General features: G+C 42.3%; 1 protein-coding gene across 1 annotated transcript in view; it reads right to left on the bottom strand.

The window, feature by feature from the left end:
- The window catches only part of akap9 (A kinase (PRKA) anchor protein 9), a 93,757-nt gene that overhangs the window by 7,375 nt on the left and 66,308 nt on the right, over positions 1 to 20,074 (bottom strand). The window contains exons 25-42 of the mRNA XM_056298324.1: positions 18,633 to 18,865; positions 17,817 to 17,936; positions 14,228 to 14,404; positions 13,458 to 13,562; positions 12,580 to 12,732; positions 11,791 to 11,877; positions 10,276 to 11,310; positions 5,834 to 5,971; positions 5,684 to 5,728; positions 5,417 to 5,557; positions 5,062 to 5,106; positions 4,163 to 4,870; positions 3,809 to 3,869; positions 3,505 to 3,626; positions 2,748 to 2,936; positions 2,352 to 2,519; positions 1,184 to 1,289; positions 594 to 795 (exon numbers count right to left, since the gene is read on the bottom strand). Of these exons, the coding sequence (XP_056154299.1) occupies positions 594 to 795; positions 1,184 to 1,289; positions 2,352 to 2,519; positions 2,748 to 2,936; positions 3,505 to 3,626; positions 3,809 to 3,869; positions 4,163 to 4,870; positions 5,062 to 5,106; positions 5,417 to 5,557; positions 5,684 to 5,728; positions 5,834 to 5,971; positions 10,276 to 11,310; positions 11,791 to 11,877; positions 12,580 to 12,732; positions 13,458 to 13,562; positions 14,228 to 14,404; positions 17,817 to 17,936; positions 18,633 to 18,865 (3,835 nt within the window). The remainder of the gene's footprint in view (positions 1 to 593; positions 796 to 1,183; positions 1,290 to 2,351; positions 2,520 to 2,747; positions 2,937 to 3,504; positions 3,627 to 3,808; positions 3,870 to 4,162; positions 4,871 to 5,061; positions 5,107 to 5,416; positions 5,558 to 5,683; positions 5,729 to 5,833; positions 5,972 to 10,275; positions 11,311 to 11,790; positions 11,878 to 12,579; positions 12,733 to 13,457; positions 13,563 to 14,227; positions 14,405 to 17,816; positions 17,937 to 18,632; positions 18,866 to 20,074) is intronic.

The raw sequence follows: 20,074 nt of genomic DNA, 5'->3' as shown, positions 1-20,074 counted from the left end.
GTCAACCCAGACACAACATTACAAAACAGAAATCTTCTTATATTTATAACAATTATAACAATAACGTCACAAGGTGCATTTCCGTGCTCTGAAAAGTTTGATTAGTGTGAAGCTTTTCAAAAATGTCAAGCTGGACTTTGTATTATTACCTGCTCGTTCACTGATGCAGATACAATTTATCTTTTAAGTGTTCTTAAGCACAGGGAGTGTTCAGTTTGCGTTTGTATATATGCAGTTGTCTGACTATACAAACTTTCACTCAGTATGACTATACAGCTGTGGTGCATGGGTCCTTTTGTGAAACACCAACACACTTGAAAGACATGTCACAGCCTCAAATATCTTATCAGCAGCCTTGCGGCAGTGATTTGTTTTTTAGTTGGTTCTCCAGCATGTTCACAATACCACATTAAGTTTTCTCCATCACTTCTTTTTTTCCACCAACAAAATATTGGATGAGAGTCAGAAAATGAGTTGTACCCAAAATGCACTGAGAGGTATGAACTGGGTTTGGTTCTGAGGTTTTTGCGTGTTCTGATGTTGGCCCAGTTACTGGTGTGTGTGTGTGTGGGGGGGGGGGGGTCAGGTATAACCTGAGTGTGTCCAGTTCTCTGAGGTGTTTGTGCTGGGCCTTCAACGTGGTCTCCAGCTCCAGCTTGGTCTGAGCCAGTTCTCCTTTCAGCTCCTCCACCAGCAGCCTCTGCTCCTCTGCTCCACTGCTAGCATGGACACCAGCAGTCCCTCTCTCCTGCTCAACACTTATCTCACCAACCGATGCTGCGGCAGGCTGGAGACCTGAATGATGACATACAGAATATTCATCATGGCTGCTTCTTCCACTCAAAGTATCAGGTTGTGACCATTAGTTATGGGATCTATGAAAATGTGAGGCTACACCACCTGAAATCATGTCACTCTTTATAACTCTGCAGTGAATACACAGTCACACATGGAAATCGTCCCATTATGTTTACATGGAAATCTTCCCATTATGTTTTGTCATTGTGTTTTGTGACATTTTCTAAGCTTGTGGCAAAACAATGACTTACAAATGGTATTGGAATGATTAACTTACGTACTTGTATTACAATTACTGGGAAAATACGTGAAAAAAAAACAAAACATCACAAACAGCCACAGAATAGAAATGGGGTTTAAAGAGACTTATGAACTCCACACAAACCTCGGTGGAGTTGCTCCAGTTGGCCACGAAGGTGATGAATCTCAGAGAGGAGACTGGACCTATCAGCTGTCTGGAGAGACCCCATGGCTTCTTTGTGCTTGGCATCCTGGATAAGGAGGACAAATATTAAGTCTGTTTGTGTACTGGCTGGCTCAAGTGACAGCCAGAGAACAGGAAGGGGGAGTACAAATTATAATGACAACTGACTGTCCATTAATTCCACAGTCTTTCTGACCTAAGCATGAAAAGGGGAGTTTGTGTCTACCTTAGAGTTGTGATATGTGAGTCGTGATAATTTATACTATCATCAAGTAGTTGCTTCCTCCAGAAACAGTACAAACTAAGTACCAAATAACATTACACACCTTAGTTGAGAAAACTGGATATCAACACAAGACAAAAAAAAAAGGAAAACTGCTGTCGATGTAAATATAAAACCATCAAAACTAGTATCTGAATGCATCAACCTAACTTGAACGATGTCAAATACCTTCATGGCCTCAGTCTAGCTAAATTAAATACTACATTTACAAGATAGGCCAGATTCCCTTCATTGCTTTGAGGATGTATCAAAGAAGAGTGGTCTAAGGAAAAGGAATCACTACCTTCTACCGATCCTCCACTAACAATAACTGACTGGTGGAGTTTGAACAGTGAATAACAAACAAATATTATCACATGAATACAACTAGATGGCAAAGAAAATTCAGACGGCAAAGAAAATTCTCCCCGTGATGGACTGGCAGCCTGTCCAGGGTGTTTCCCCGCCTGCCGCCCAATGACTGCTGGGATAGGCTCCAGCATCCTGCGACCCTAATTGGTATAAGTGGCTTGATAATGGATGGATGGATGGATGGATGGATGAATACAACTTGTAGCAAAGGTACAACTAATCAGGACAACTACATGCTTGTGACAGGATTTTATTTTAACCCAAGATAATGTATTTGTCAGTGGGTAGGTCTTCAAATAAAGTCAATGTCTTTGTATTATTGTAATTACATGCTAGTTATTAGACTTCCTTACTGAACATTTTTGTGCATAGCTGCCTTCAAAATGTTCAAGTGCCATCATTTTATGTAGACAAACGCAAACTCTGGCAGGTAAGCCTATCGTGGTTTAAACTTGGTTGAAGCTACAGGCTTCATCTGTGGCGTTTATGGGTTACCTGTTCAGCCAGCCTGCGCTCCAGCTGGTTCAGGTGGACGATGGTATCGCTGGTGTCTAGTAGGTCCAGCTGGCTGTAGAGGGTGCTCTTCAGCACACCCCTCTCCCTCGCAAACACCTGCTGCACTGCAGCTAGCAGCTCCCTGCGCCAGTCTGCACTGCCCGAGGTCTGTCACACACACACACACACACACACACACACACACACACACACACACACACACACACACACACACACACACACACACACACACACAAATACAAAGGCATGAAGATACATTTTCAGTTTTAATGAGGGATATAATTGTTGTATAGTTATAGAAGTTTTATAGTTCTTAAGTTTATTAAGAAGTTTATTAAGACTTGCAACACTGTTCATAGCGCTTTGAGACTCTACCTGTGTTTCCCTGTGCGTCTGCATCTGGGTAATTAGGCCTTTGAGAGACTCCACGGTCGCAAGCAAGGCCTCTCTCTCCTTGACCCAGCCCTGAGCATAGAGCTGGCTCCCTAGCTCGCCCTCAGCCAGGGGAAGCTCAGATAGGGAGAGCACCTGCATGCCCTCCTGGTGTACCTCACGGAGCAGTGACTGAGTCAAAGGAAGCATATAAAGAGAGATTGCTCACAAAAGGTTACCAGATGATTCTAATACTTTAACTTAAAGATTACACATCAAAACACTTCAGAGACACAGTGGAAATCGACACCTAGTGTAAGATGGATCTTACCATAGTTCTGGGGGGAGAATTGGACTGCTAGAATAGCAAATAATAAATTCCATGCCATACATGCCAGTGAAAGATAAATTTGTTAGATAACATATAACGTGAGGTTCCCAGTCTATTCAGTTTAGTAATGCCAAATCAAAAATAATGCTATCAGTCACACACAGACCTATGAGAATATGTGTAGTGGTATACATAAAGCAAAAAACGATTTATATTCCTACTACCAACAGTTAATGGATTTCAAAACTGATCAGCTCCCTTCACTTTTTTGCCAGTTATATGCAGTTTTTACAATTGAGAAGTAACTGGTTAGCTACTGAGGTGGATGTTAAAGTACAAATGACCAGCCATAGCCAAAATTCAGATACGGAAGTTAGTGGCTAGTAGTCATCCTCTACCCCTGATTTATAAAGTAAGTTGAAGTGGTACCTTGATTCTGTCAGGCAGAGGATCGTCGCCCTCTCTCCTGGCCCCTTCAGGAGTAGTCCTGTACTCTGGCTGCAAGTTTGGCAGGTCATAGCCTGTCCGCTGGCTGTAGTCTGAGCTGCTGTCTGCAGAGGGACAAAAAAAACCCACAAACAATACTCTCACAACAGGAATGTGAAAATGGCAGACAACTTGACTGGAAAAAAAACCCCATTCAAACATGCTCTTAACCAGGTCAATTGGAAGATTTGTCTTTATTCAGCCATGATGCTGCATCATGACATGTGTTTGATGCTTTTTATCTTACCACTAGTGTAGCCATCTTTGAACTGTGCTGGTGTAGGACGGTCTAGTCTTGCTGAGGGGGGCTGACAGCAAAGAAAGGGGACATGTGTCAAAATGTTACCCACAAAAAATCCAGAAGGAGAATTAGTAGAATTATTGCCAACCAAATACATGCAACCAGCATTTTGACACACGGCTGTAGTAAATCAGACAAAAAATGATGCTCAGTAGATTAGGATCTCTCTTAACCTCGAGAAGAATGACAATGGACCACATGTCAAAAAATAATGACATGTCTTTGAAATAAAACTCATCCTTTGACTCCATCCAACCAATATTGTGAAAAATAGTACATAATTGGTGCTATTAGCCTCACCTCAGTGGAACGGAGCTTGTCAATTAGAGTCTTGAGGGCCTTGCACTCCTCCTCCAGTGCCTGCGTGTCCCTGCGCAGGGTCTCACTCTCAGAGATATGCCGCGCCTCCATGTCCAGTATCTCTGCTGCATGGAGCTCCTGCATCTGGACAATCTTCTCTTGGAACTCCCCAATCACCTCCTCCATCTGCTCTTTGGCTTCAGCCGACATAGACGTGCCGCCCAGACTGTGGTCAGATGTCTGGAGGGCTTCAGTCTGGGTCGCAGAGTCCTTCATGGCTACACGCTGCTGCTGAGAGTCGCTACTCAATGGAGGGCTCCAAGGTTTGTCACAGGACTGGCTGGTGGAAGCTGAGTTTTTCCTGGGCAAAGATGGTTTGTCTTTGCCACTGCTTCCCTTACTGGCTGTTTTTTTCTCTCCTTTCCTTTTGGGCTGGGTGGTGGAGGAATAGGAGGACGGAGGCTGAGGAGATGGAGAGGGAGATGGCGAGGCTGCAGCTGTTGCTTGGATGAGGGCTGCTCCTACCTCATGGAGCTCCTCTCTCAGCTTGGCAATGGCGAGGTCACGTGCTTGGAGGTCTTCCTGGAGCTTCTCAGTGCGCTCCCTGTAGCCATGGAGCTCCTCTTTGGTGGCGGACGCTTCATTCTTTACCTCCTGGAGTTCTTGGAGTATCTCTGGCACGCTGGTCCCTTCCTCTTCTGAGGTTATCTGGCAGACAATATGGTACACAGTTGGTGATGAGTAGATAAATGTTATTGCAAAAGACTGGACAAAACATTTAACTTAACCAAAAATATTTTCGGTCTTACCAATATGAATAAAATACAGAGTGGGGACGTTATATTTCATGGCAATAGAAGTAATACCACGAGCATTTTTCGACATTCAAACCTACTTACTCGGAAGAGTTCTCCTTTGAGTTGAGCGATGGTCATTTCCCTCTCCTATAAAGAAAAATACAAGACATAAAATTAAGCTCCATGAGTTTAAATGTAGCGACAAAGCCACCCCTATTACAAAAAGGATCTACAACTTACAAAATTTACGTCTGCAGACAACTTCCATTAAATGAAACTAAAAATATAGACTTTTGCTGTGTCTGTGTGAATTATTGAAGTCAGGATTATTTTCTTTTGCCGCATTATCTGAAGTAATAGTTTTATTTTTTGAGCAGAGTTGTGGGCTCTAAACGTGTTTCACTTAGCAACACAGAAGACGTAATGAGTGTATAACTATGGTCATTGGCCTCTGTACCTGTAACAGTTCCTGCAGCTTATGACAGCTTTCTCTGCAGCTGCTCAGCTCCTCTTTGGTGGCAGCAGCCTCATTCTGGACTTCACTGAGTTCCTGCTGAAGCTCAGACACATTGGCCTCCTTATGTATTTGTTCTGATGCCTGAAGCGAAGAGGTTTAAGTACCAAGTTAAATTTTGCCAGCCCGCATACCTGCTCATAAGGACAAACCAATATATGGAGACTGTAGAATGTGGAGGGAATTGGGTTTTTTTTGTCCATGGCCTACCATTTCAAGTTGCCCTCGGAGTGTGTCGATTGTGAGTCCCTTTTCCTAATTTCAAAGGTACGAAGTCAACAATCCCAAAAAACAAAAAAACAAAAAAAACAAAAGAAATGATTGCAACGTATCAATAAGAAGTTTCGTAACATCACATACCTTGAGTTCCTCTTGGAGTCCACTCAAGCTCTCCTTATAGATGCTGAGCTGCTCTTTGGTGGCCGAGACCTCATTTCTGACCTCCTGAAGTTCCAGCTGAAGCTCTGACACAGATGTCTGATCACCAGCAGGGGAAGACTGATTAAAAGGTCAGAGATTCAAAATTGTCAGGGTTGTACTCAGCAACAAAGAGCAGTTAACAGCAGGACACAATATCAAAATTACTTCAGTGGGTCCCCTAACTGGTTAGACATCGGTCAAGTTATAAAGTATACCCAGCACAAATGACCTGAAAAGTGGTGTGAGACATACATTTGCAAACTATATACAGCCTGTAACACTTTTCTGCATTTGTACAGTATCTCTTCGGAACCCCATACATATGCTATATGGAGAGTATCAACCCCTTCCCTCCAAAAAGTTCAAAGTCTCACAGTACAGATCACATGCAGTTAACTGAAAATCGCATTCATCTCCTAGTCAACCAAACCACTTGGACAAAGTAGTAGGTCAAGAGGGCAAGTGTAAGTGAGACTCAGGTCCAGACCAGTAATGACTTATGGAGTGAATAATACCCTTTTCCCACTGGCCAAAAAAAACCCGCTAATGTCCAATATATAAAAATATATAAAGGCGGATGTTAGCGGGTTTTTTGGCCAGTGGAAAAGGGTATAATTATACAGGGACTCATGCAAATGGGGGTGAGAACAACAGTGTTGTTTCAATCTGTATTGTGTTTTCAGATGCACTACAGTATATGTGTCAATATGTGTACATAATGTCTCTACACCAGATGTCACCAGTGCACGGCATGATCAAGGGTAAAAATAATATATTTCTTCTTCATATCTAACATTCAATGTGCGCATGTTCAATGCGCTTTCAATAATGAGCTGTGGGGCACGATCATGTTGGCCCCATGCTGAGAGCAGCCAATAAAAAAAAAAAAAAAAATAGAATGACTGGCATACGTCAAGACGTTTACAGTATCAGTGCTGCTACGCAGCTACACACAACACCGTTTGACAACATGGGGCAACAGAGGTTAAATGCACTTGCTATGCCATCAATTGAAAATGAATTCATTCATGGATTAGTGGACTTCGACAGAAAACTTATTGAGCATGTTCACATGCACACTAATAAACCAATCATTATCGGATTTATGGAGTTACCAGATTATTCAAGTGGTCATGTAAACAAAATAATACGATATACTTTATCGGATAAAGGCCGTTATCGGATTATGAAAAATCAGAAAAAACACACCTAGCTTTTTGACCAATATTCCATTTTATTCGGCGCATGTATACCGTTAATCTGGTTTATTTTGTTCTTTTACATCTGCGCATGTGTAAAAAAAAAAAAAAAAAAGCAAAAACAAACAAACAAAAAAAAAAACAGAAAAGGATGTTGTCAAAATGCAAACGGATGTAAATTAGCAGTATTGCTACAATCCGGCATGTTTACATGTGTGTCTGCGATACCAATGTTCATAGATATATACCCATGAGCAGCGATTGGGATGGCTCGGAAGGGGGGGGGTAATTGGCCGGGTACAATAAGGGGAGAAAAAGGAGGGAGGAAAAAACACTGCTGACCATTCACCCCCCCCTTCTCCCCAATTGTACCTGTCCAACTCTTCCGAGCCGTCCCGGTCGCTGCTCCACCCTCTCTGCCAATCCAGGGAGGGCTACAGACTACCACATGCCTCCTCCGATACATGTGGAGTCACCAGCTGCTTCTTTTCACCTGACAGTGAGGAGTTTTGCCAGGGGGACATAGCACATGGGAGGATCACGCTATTCCCCCCACCGTTCCCCCCTCCCCCTGAACAGGTACCCCGACTGACCAGAGGATGCGCTAGTGCAGCGACCAGGACACATACCCACATCTGGCTTCCCACCTGCAGACATGGCCAATTGTGTCTGTAGGGATGCCTGACCAAGCTGGAGGTAACACAGGGATTCGACCCGTCGATCCCTGTGTTGGTAGGCAACGGAATAGACCGCTACGCTACCTGGATGCCCCTTGCATGCTGACGATTCTAATACACAACGATTCATGTTTTTTTTTTGCGTTTAAAATGACGTTGCATCATCACTCACAGTCAGCGGTGAGCTGACAGTCGTATTGCTGATGGTTGTATCCCCCGGCTGCCGCTCCCGCAGGACCTGGCAAAGACGCACCTAACACCAGTATTGTCATCATGACTTTATTAGTGGGTCGGAAAGTTTCCTCACTGTGGCACAAGTAAGTATACCACACAGTTTGTCTGATATTCCCACTAGACAAAGTCTCCTCTAGCAACACTGACATTTTAGCAAACTGCTGTACACTTAACTACAAACCAGGTTATTCATTATCAAGTTTTTTAGTTTTAAATCAAGGCAAACTTATCATATCCTCAGTCGGCCAAGTAACTTATTTTAGCTAGCTAAGTACGGCAGTAATAGCAACAGCCAGCGCCACTTTGCCGGGCTTAATTTTGCGACTGTAAATCAATGTGAACCATCCGGTTAATCAGGTTAGGCTGGAGACCAGTATGTGGCATAGGTGGATGGTAAGGTAGAGAGAAAAATAGGTTAGAAACTGACAGGTTTAATAATAATGTAAATTGCTCTGATATTCTGCTTAAACAGTGTTTTGATTTTACAAAATGATAACTAACGCAAGATAGTTTGCAGCACGTTTCCTCCAATCTTTTCATAGCCACCAATCATGGAGAGGTTTGGAAATTTGAAAAGGTGTTGGCAGCCTGTGTATATTTGTAAGATGTAAATTAATTCTAGATTAATGTAACTATTAAAGAGACTGTTCTATTCATATTACTTTGTAGTCTCTTCTTTAGTGGTAACATCATCATTGATACAGATACACAGGAGATTGCATTTACACAAAGATTTGTCATCAGCTGTAGTTTTGCGCACTGCCATCAGTATCTAGAATGACTCTGAATAGCATTTTAGTGTTGAGAGCAGAGGGTTGTCTCACCTTGTTATATTTTATTTACAGTTCGTCGAATGACATCAATCAAGATTTTGTAGTCTATGCACACACACGTGAGCCCATTTCAATGGCTTCAACAGTGTATGAATGTGTGTGAATGGGTGAATGTGAGGCATACACTGTAAAAAAAAAAGTGCTTTGAGTGGTCGGTAGACTGGAAAAGCCCTATATAAAATGCAGTCCATTTAACCCATGCAACCCTGAAACCACAGAACCCCCCCCCCCCCAACAAATCCTAATTTAACCCCTGCTGCTTGATAACTTTGATTCGTAATGCGATGCTGTAAAACAAGGTGGTATTCTAGTTGTGTAAGATCAATGCCGTTACTAATAATGTCACTCATATCCCTTGTCTCCACTTCTGCTAACTCCTGCGCAGCGTTACGTTAATGTGTGCATCTGTGCTTTCATTCATTGATGAGGTGCGTTTGTGTTTGGATTCATTGAGCAGGTAGATTTGTTGGTCGTTTCATTCAAGATTCGGATGCTGCCCATACAGAGTTTATTGTGCCCCACCAGGCTTTCTGTGCCAGAGATGTCAGTGTGTATGTGTTTTTGTGTAATGTTTCAAATAGAGCAGCTGTGACACAAAGTGAATGTCTGAGGAATCTTACAAAGGTGTAGAATAATTGAATCGTATCAAATTGTATCAAAACATACAATGCTCTTCCATCCATCCATTATCCAAACCACTTATCCTGCTCTCAGGGTCACTGCAGCCTATCCCAGCAGTCATTGGGCAGCAGGTGGGGAGACACCCTGGACAGGCTGCCAGGCCATCACAGGGCCCACATCCACCCACCCACACCCACACCCACACACACACACATTCACACCTAGAGACAATTTAGTACAGCCGATTCACCTGACCTACATGTCTTTGGACTATGAGAGGAAACTGGAGCACCTAGAGGAAACCCACAAAGACACGGGGAAAACATGCAAACTCCACACAGAGGACGACCCGGGACAACCTCAAGGGTTGGACCACCTCGGGGCTCGAACCCAGGTCCTTCTTACTGTGAGGCGACCGCGCTAACCACTAAGCCACCGTGGCGGTTTGTTTCTTCTGTAATCCTTGTGATTTTGAGGTCATCTTTGACTGACCTATGAACACTTTTGTCCACCATTTTAACAGTGCATGAGAGGGTTTTTAAAGGCTGCAGTAGAACTGGAGCAAAGCACTACCTCTGGCACCAAAATAGCCCCATTACAAGTCTCTGTATATGAGCATTTTACAAGACGGAAAACTACTAGAGGTAAATTTGAATAGAACAAATAAGTCCTTGATATATATATACCAAATGCATACAAAAGCAAACACCATCCTAAGAAAATTCATATGTAGATTCCCATAAATGTTATATCAAAAGTAGATCTGGGCTGTAAGGTAGAAGGGCAAGATATCTTTAGGATTGACATCTATCTCTTACCTCCACATATGTTGTTCTCTGCTGTGGACCAGACTTGGTCTTCATCTGATTCAGTAAATCCATGAGCACAATCAGCCTCCTCTCATACTCCAACACTTCCTCCTCTGAGCTTGAGAGCAGTTGCTTCTGGAGCTCCTGGTCTTTCTGCATGCCACTGAGACCCACCTCCAGCTCTCGAAGCTTCTCTGTCAGATGGATCACCTTCCCTGTTGGACCTTTTCTGGTTTGAGCCATCCCGCAGAAATCCATTTTGGGAATACCCAAGTCTCCAAAGTCATATACTTGTGCCTCTGTCTGTCTACTGGAGTCCTTGTCCTGCTCTTTGGCTTTATGATCCTCTGATGACTGCAGTTGTTGCTGGAAAGCTTCTAGTTGGACTTTGCCAACGAGTGCTGAAGCCACCTTTTCCCTTAATTTATCCTCTAGACTGAAGACCTTCTGCTGTAGGCTGCCTGCGTCATTTTGGGCTTGCTCAACAAGGATGCGACAGCTGGCTAACTCGGTATCTTTCTCATCGACGAGGTCTTCTAACTCCTGGATGCGACGATCTAATTCTTCTACTTTGCAGGTAGCGCTCTGTTCTAGTGCCTGCACTTGGGCCTGCATGACCACAAGGCCAGCAGTTTTCTCCCTGAGAGCGTCTTCGAGTTCAACATCCGAGCTCTCCAGTTTTTCTGTCTCTGCTAATGCTACAGCATTCTCTTTGAGGCGTCTGTATGTCTCCAGGAGCTTCCCGTGTTCTGCTTTGAGTGAAACAAGCTCTTTGGTGGCCAGGTCTACCTTCTGTTTCATTTCATCATATTCCTCCTTACTTGGCCTACTGTCGTCGCTCTCTGGCTGGTCCTTGCAGTCCTCCTCTTCTTCGGAGGCCTGGTTCCGCTCAGTGTTGACCAGTTCCTGCTGTAGTGTGTCAATGACAGCGTTCAGCTGGTCCAATTCCTCTTCATTTTTCCTCTTCAGGCGCTCCTGTTCACTTCGCAGGCACTCCACCTGGGACTCCAGCTCCCTTATTAGCTCATCCCTTTGATCCATCTCCTAAAGTGAAGAAAGTAGATGTCACCATATCAAACCAACATATGATTTTACTGATCCATGGCCACTCAGTGTTTTGTGAATAACCTCTGTGACCCAGTTGTGCACAGCAGCACTAACCAGAATAAAATCCGAACTCTTCTCATGCATTTTTTTTCAGTAATCATTTAAAAAAATAAAAATTACACCAATTCCTGGACTTAAAGAGTGTAGGGAAACTGTAGGGTCACAGAGAATTAACAATCCCTCTCATACAAGCAAATCAACACCACACAAAACAGCATGGTGCTTTGTGTCTACTTACCAAAACAAGCAACAACAAAAACAAAACACCAACTGAACAAATAAAAAAACAATTAATGGAACCTTATGGAATTCAAAAATGCACAGGGAGCTACAGCACACACAGTGACCACTACCACGATGTAGCTATGTGAATACATAAAGGAACATTGTCCATTTCGTATTCACATACAGCGTTACCTTGTTATCAGTTGCTGTTTCCATGTGCTGAAGTTTAGTGATGTTTTCATTAAGAAGTTCTATTTCCCTGTCCTTTTCTTCCATCACCTTCAAAAGTCAGAGATTATAATACATAGACTATAAACAAAGATGAACTCCAAACAACAAGCTTTGGACAACTTTTTGACCGGTTCGATGTCCAGGCATAAAATGAGACTTGTCAGGAACTGTAAAGGACAACTAAAGATGCAACTATACCTAAATATTTGTTATATTAGCACATGCAGTATAAATGGGCAAAATGTCTCAGAAATTGGCAAACGACCTGTGAACAATATTTTTCAAAATAAAAGGCTACTAAAACAAAAAAACATGACAATTTTGTACCAATTTGCATATTTGAAAATGTCTGAATAAAGATGTCGGTGTATTAGTGGTTTTAATATGGACATAATAATGTATTTATTACAGTAACCTCACCCCATTTTTTATGTCTGCCAGTTCTTTATCTGCATGTGTTAACAAGTCAGACTGTCTGCCTTTCGGATACAAGTTTATAAGTCAACACCAGAAAACAGTTGGACATTTTTATTGGCTAGGAAAAGGACCATAATTTGTCTAATTTGACAGGCTTGCGCTGAAAACACTACTTTTAAAACCTGAAAATACTCTGTGGAAAAAAAGAAGCAAAAAACAAACAATTTCATATTCTAGGGTCAGGATCTGTCAGATCAGTTTTCATAGTCTGTAGAAATTGGACCAAACAGCTCCAAACTGTCCATTGCCTCACTATTGACAGGAACAGTTTACCTGAAGCATGCTGTCCCTGGTTTCCATATACTGCTGCTGGCTGCTGAGCTCCTTCCTCTGGATCTCCAGTTGCATGTGAAGCTGCTGCACCTCCTCGCTCTTGTTCTCAAGCTCCTCCCTGAACTGCTCCAGCTGCTCTTCCAGGTTGCTAATCTGGTGGAATCAGGGAAGGAGAGGATATTAGAGGATAGATTACATAAAAGCTAGGGTCATCAAACTTGTTTTTATTTAACTTACTGACACCTGAGGTGATACTGATAACTGCACTAGTGTTTAGCCGCTCTAAATCACAGGGATCCATTTGAAACGAAATAGACACCAGTGTTGCTGTGTCAGCACCTTCCCACCGCTGAAGTCAAGTCAATTTTATTTGTATAGCCCAATATCACAAATTAAAAATTTGCCTCATGGGGCTTTACAGCAACACAACATCCTGTCCTTAGACCCTCGCATCGGATAAGGAACAACACCCTAAAACTCCCTGAAAACAAACGTGGTTGAGTTTTAACGTTGAGGCATTTGTTTGCAAAGGTCTTTCACAAGTTTGGACACCAATATCTACTCGTCACCCACAATGACTTGACTTCTTCTTCTTCTTCTTCTTCAAACTTGCTGTTACTTGCCTTATTTTTCTGGATTTGGCAACTATAATGAAGGGAAAAAAACCCCACTATGCACCACATAATTTAATACTTTGCATGTAAATGTGCGCAATGTGGTATGTAAATGAAGGTTATTTAATTTTATCATGTTAATGAAAAGTATAAACATTAAGCTGTTTTTCAATATATCAAACGCCATGGTAAAAAGAGCAGTAATTGGGGCTTCATTCAAAAAACAAAAAAAAAATCTTTAATTTCAACTGAGTAACACACTACCTCTTTCTCCTTCCTGTCCAAAGCTTCTCTCTCCGTCTGCAACTGGGCCTCCAGTATGGAGCATGTACCCTCACTGATGGAAGCATGCTGCTTCCTATGTTCAACCTGAGAGATAGAGAGAGACACACACACACACACACACACACACACACACACACACACACACACACACACACACACACACACACACACACACACGAGTTAGTAATGTCTAGTTAAATGCCAAGGAACCTATGCAGCATAAAAGCAACAAGCTTAGGGGAACACATTGTGATTGTTGCAAATCTATTTGAAAATAATTTCAATGATATCTTTTGGAGGTCAATCTTAAAACGCCTACATGCATAATCAACAATGAATAATTATGTATCATGCAGCAAAAAATGCTTGCAATTTATCCTCCAATCAACATAATGGCAAATGGACCATATAATTTGTTGCTGAATTCTTTAACTCCCCCCAAAGCCACCCACAAACCCTGTGGGGCAATCTTGACAGCTGCTAACCTTAGCACAACAGCAAGTGGCTGGGAGGACAAGACCAAACCCACCCACACATTGTTCTCTCTCTCTGTGCATCCAAATCAGCTCCCATTCATCCTTGTGGTGTCATCTCTCCCTCATTCCCACACACAGGCATACACATAACCATGCACACGCACTCTGCAGCTATTGTTCCCTGGCTCCCCCCCCCCCTTCTTCTCTCGCGCTCTCTCTGCTTCTTTCTCTTGCATGCTCTCCATTCACACACTCTTTCCCTCCCTCCCTCACCTTTTCCGGAGACTCAGTGCTGGCCAGCAGGGCCTGCTCCAGCTCGCGAACACGACTCTCCAGTTTGTCAATTTCCTCGTCGCGCTCACCGAGCTCACGCTGCAGCTGCTCTGTGCCGAGCAGCAGCTCACTGCACCAATCCGCCTTCTCCTTCAGCTGGGAGGTCAGCTGGTCCACCTGGTGGTGAGAGAGAACGAGGGAGAGAGAGACAGAGAGACAGAGAGAGAAAGAGAAAGAGACAGAGAGAGAGAGAGAGAGGAGGGACCATTTAGTGATATTCTCATTCTCAGACACCACCCACCAAAGCATAGCCGATAGATGTACAGCTAGCTGGGAGGTCAGCTGATCCACCTGAGAAAGGAGGGAAACTAGTGGTTGAGGGTAAAAGACAGGGGAAAAGTGAAAAGAGTGGAGCAGGTCATTCAGGGTGACAAATGCTACAGTGCAGTACACTAGACAGGAGGGCCGCTGGCAGGTCAGTTGATGAACCTGCAAGATGGACAGGAGCAGGGTGTGAATGATGGAAAGGGAGATTTGGAGGGGAAGGGGTCTCATTTAGTGCAGACAGTCTTGGGAAGGCCACAATTAAATGTTGTTGCTACAGAACTTAACACTGGTATTCATCCCCTCTTGACTTTTTGCCTCTTCTGCACCGCACACTGTCGGCTTACAATGCATTTACGAGACATTTTTTGTCAGAGTCCTTAAGACACCAGAACGACTGGGATTTCACTCCTACCTAAAACGACCACTCATTTTTTTTAAACTATATTCTGTCAAGATAAATACTCATGTCAGTATGTTTGTTAGGAAATAACTGACACCAAAATTAACATTTTAACAACTTTAATGCTATTTTTCAAACAATTTAAAATCGCCGCTGTCTAACGCCTGTAAATACTCCAAAACCGCGGTGGTAGTCATGGTGCGTCTGAAACGGTGTCTGTAACCAGACATGTTGGAAATAATAAAAAAATCAAGTTTAGACTATTACTCTGCACTGGAGAACACTAGTGTTTCTAGGACAGAGCAACGAACGTCGTGAAGGAAATGACACGACTAACACACGTCATAAATAGTGACATGACGCGCACGATGACGTGCAAATTACACGTGGTCATTTTGACTGCTCATGGTCGTTTTAGGTAGATCTTATAACTTTTTTGTGTGAATTGATCTAAAACTAATTTTAATGCAAATATAGGCAATTTTAGGAGCATTCAGGGAGCAGCAGGTATTTTTTTTTCTTTCACAATGTTACTAAACTGAAAATCCAAAACGGTCAAAACGACCGCCTTGGTCCATCTAGTGTTAAGAAGAAAGCTTTGATTCAATCCAAATGTAAAGGAATCATAAAATGTGATGTGATTAAAATAGTAATTCCGATTTGTAACAATAAAATGTAAAAATGTTTTAATAATGGTTTTTATTTTCATTTTATTTTTGAAAGAAAAATGTTGACAGAATAATCTGAAAATTTTTTAAAGGTGGTTACTGAGTAACACATGATGTGAAATGTATGAAAAAAATTCTAGTCTGTATAATATTTTAGCCCCAATAAAGACTGCTACATTTTTTTCATGATACATGAACTTAAAAATCAAACAAATTTCTGAAATATCCTTTTCACTGTGATGGAAATATGCTGTTTGTAAAGACTCAGACAAAAAAATGCATCGGCAGTTGTTTTTTTAAGCAAAAAAATATGCAAAAAGTCACAAAAATGCAAAAGGACGAGGGGAGACAGGATAACTTTTAAAGGATAAGTAAGTTGCTACAAGTACCTTTTTTAGTCAAGAAGGTAGTTAGGGACCAAACTGATGAAAAGTAGGTGGAAAGAGGGGAGGAGGACGGACAGGATGCTAATGGCTAATGGGGAAGGGACGACGACTAAACCGTATTTAATGCTTTCTGAGACAGGAGCTGGCTCTACGTGTAGCTAGAAGCAATACCTTAAAGGTTACTCCATCCACCTGCAATAGCCGTGGGAGAGAGAAGGAAGAGGCATAGAGGAACAGAGGATGGAGGGGTGGAGGTAAAGAGGAAAGGGAGGAAGAGAGAATGCTTAATGATGATAGATTTGGAAGGTTTCTATTTAGTTGATAGAAAAAGCTGTAAAATGGCTGAAGCGGTCTCTGGGATACTAGCTGGTCAGTCTGTAGGAAAAGATGTGATGGATAGAGAAAGCAAACGTCTCTAGCGCTGACGGCAGGGGAAGTTCGTCACAGTACAGTTCAAGACTTGACAGCGGCTATGAGACAAGCAGGAGAGATTTGCCACTATATACAGGGGAGAGTACCGGCTGACAAGAGAGGTGATATTCAACAAAATCAGGCAATGACATAGCTCAGCTTCCTGTCAACCATTCATCTCCAGTTAATTAATTTAGCAAAACAAGAAAAATAATGCACAACAGAAAAATTTGTACTGACCCGAATATAAAAATCAAACCACCCACAAGGTCACTTTTGACAGGAATAAAATACTGAAAAAGACAGACGTTATCCTGATACTATTTAGAGCCATTCACCAAGACCAAGACATGAGCAGAATACTTCATCATTACTGAACGACTTTCATTACTGTAACATACTCCGACACTCTCTTGTGAAAGATCACCAGGTGGGAAAATGTAATCTTTGAAAAAAAGAAAAAAAGAAAAAAAAAGAAATCAAAATATGGACAGACAAAACTTTGATTAGCTACACGTACCTCTGAAATGTCCGTCCATTTATTTACATTATGAAATGTCATGTAAAACACATTTTGCATTTAGCCAGTAAACAAATGACAAAAGTGCATAGCCAATAAAAAGCCATTATTGACTAGTCATATTTGTGACTAAAGCGAATACTTCCCATCACTGGACTGACACAACATGACTGTTCTTAAACCGTTATAAAGCACAAAATATTTACACATGGCCATATTCTTCACAAAATATTCTTTCAATTTTCCATGTCTAATGCACTGTTCTCCTAAAGTCCCACCATTGCATGGGCATAGATTTCCACATGCATTCTCCAATACACATCAATACACCAGACAGCTGCAGGACAGCCTCTCCACAGGAAACTAACTCAGATTTACCACAGATCCACCTGCAACTTTATACTCCCCACTCCTTGTAGGAGCTGCTAACTACAATGGCGAGACATGTTACACCTACTGGCTTCCTAAGAACACTGCCAACTGTGTTCCCTGTGACACGACTGGCGGTGATGTTGTCTTGAACTATGAACCTTAACATTGGGGCGCTCGTGCATCCGTCTCCTGAGCCGCTCACCCACTGCCAAAGCTCTTAGCATATACAAATCTTACTTCTACTGAAAAAATTCATAGAATTGCATCTTGCCTGCTTGTACAAATACAACCCACTACTACCCAATTGACAAACACAAGCCTGAACATCATTATAATTTATGCAACACTTCCTGTTAGACAAGTATGGCATCACGCCCTTGTAAGCCTGGGTAATTCTACCAGCTCTATTGTCTGATGTGCATAACCACAACAATCTATTTTCACAAACTGAGCATCTCTGTTACCGCCTCGTCCCCTGGCAGAGAGCAATGGCGTCTACTGTTACCTCTCGGTTTCTTTGCTCAGAGCCAGCTGTTGGTTTTGGAGGGTTCTTAAGCTGCTGCTCCAGCTTCTGAATTTCCTGCTGGAAGAAGTCCCTCTCATGTTCCCGGTCCACAGCTTGTTCCTAAATATCAAAATAAGAGAAAATATTGAAAAAAGTGACAATGTTTATAAAGAGCTGTGCGAATAAAGTGGGCCACATTTGTTTTTGACGTCAACGGCTACAGACAACTGGCTTTATGCATAACACCTTAAGAAACTGCTCGGTTGATTCATTCTTATGCCACAAAAGTACCTTCTAGTCTTTGTTTTATGTAGCTTTGGCTATTATGTCATTTACTGATGACCCAATTCGCAGTACACTGACAGAGGTATTAAAAATAAAAATCAGCAAAAGGCCAACTGTGGAAAACAAGATGTATACTCAATCAATCAATCAAGTTGCATTTTATATAGTGCTTTTCTAGCTGCAGCAGCCACTCAAAGAGCTTTAGAAGTAATTAATACACACACACACACACACACACACACACCATACACCGATGGCATGGAAGTGTCGCAAATCCTGGTTCTCTGTGATTCAAAGAGGCATGCTGCATCCTGTCACCAGGTCCTGTATCACCAGGTATACTGAAGGATACTTTACTATAAAGGGGGGGGGGGGTTTAGATAGTCTTTGTATGATGCTCCTGTTCATTAATTTCAATAAATATTGGTTTTCAAGATTTCAATGAGAAAAAAAATGGCATTGAATAATCAAATAGTGTTAAAAGATACTGGTGACACAAGGGTCCCGTTTCCAACAGCTTTCTCCACTTACATCCAAGAATCTCCTGTTCTTCTCTAGCTGTTTCTCCAGGGCCTGGACCTGTTGTTGCAGGTCTCCACTCTCTGCTTTGCGTGTCTGCTCCAGTTCAATCACCCTGCTGACCTGCTCCTCCAGCTCGGCCTCCAGGAGTTTCACCTGCTTCAGAAGGTCCATGTTCTCCTTCTCCGCCTGACGCTGAACCTCCACCTTCTCTTTCATCAGCTTCTCTGTCTCCTCAAGGAGGTCTACAGAGCAGGGCCAAAGAAGGATCGACAAAGAGGAGAGGTATCAATGACCGGTTGTGTAAGTGGGGCCCATCTCATTTTAGGCATCAGTAAATTACAACGGATATTCAGTGATGGACTGGATGTTGAGATGAGTCTTTGAGGAGATTGAGGTCAAGGAGTCTTGGAATTAAATTTCACACAAATGACATGTCAAGCTGCTTTTGGGTTGATTCATATATCCATCATGGCATATCTACTAGGATAACATTCAATTTGCCCCCTTTAAAATCTTTTAATAGTAAAGTTGACATGTGCCACACAATAGGGTCACTACCACAAGTCTCCATTTGAGTAAAATGAGGTAACCTCAGACTCTCTCAACACCTCGGTCATCTTCCCAACATAACATTCCCTTTTGCCCATCTGTTACCACTAGTGAACCCACCAACACCCCTCATCCAGGATCAAACTCCAGCTGGATTAGTGCAAAAGTAAAAAAAGGTGCAAATGACAGACCAAAGACGTAGACAGTCCAGATATTGCAATATCCATGCCCCATATGCATTTTACAGGCAAGGGAGAGGGAATTCATTATTAGCCAATCATCTCACTCAAAGCAGCAGCATATCAGCACAATTTACAATATTCATATCAATACAAGGTCATTACACAAGTCTGTATCAATTTGGAGTAAAGATGATTGACAGTAAGGAGATAATGATTAAATGTGAATGTCTGAAGATTATTTCTATTTGATCATGCTAAAAATGAATGCTAACATTGACCCAAAAGACATTACCATGATATACCAGAACCAGGTGAAGTAAATCAAAACAAAAAGCTGAAGCAACAGTTAGTGAATAAGTGAGTTTGTGAGCCAATAGCAAGCAAGCTCCAAGACTTATTTGGTAAGTTGCCGAGCAAGGGTTAGAATAAATTTACAGACGTCCACTCAACCATACTACTGAAGTACAAAGACACGACTGGGCCATGCTCAAAGTGGACACACCTGCTTCAGGTGCTGCAACCACTGCAGCTTCAACTAGGCCTATAGGAGAATAAGAAAGCACAGGAATTTAGCATGCTCTTGTTTTGGTCATCAACAGGATGACTGTTGGAGGATAGAAAAAAGGAAGAACTGAGATGACAGGGCTTTCCTGGCGGTGTCACAGGGTAAGCTTAAAGCCGTGCTGCCATAGGATGGAGAAATTGCTGCTGTGAAAGCAA

This window comes from Lampris incognitus, chromosome 18, assembly GCF_029633865.1.
Source record: "Lampris incognitus isolate fLamInc1 chromosome 18, fLamInc1.hap2, whole genome shotgun sequence".
NCBI classification, from domain to species: domain Eukaryota; kingdom Metazoa; phylum Chordata; class Actinopteri; order Lampriformes; family Lampridae; genus Lampris; species Lampris incognitus.
Note: the sequence above shows the minus strand (reverse complement) of the source record. Positions and strands in the feature narration are given on the sequence as shown.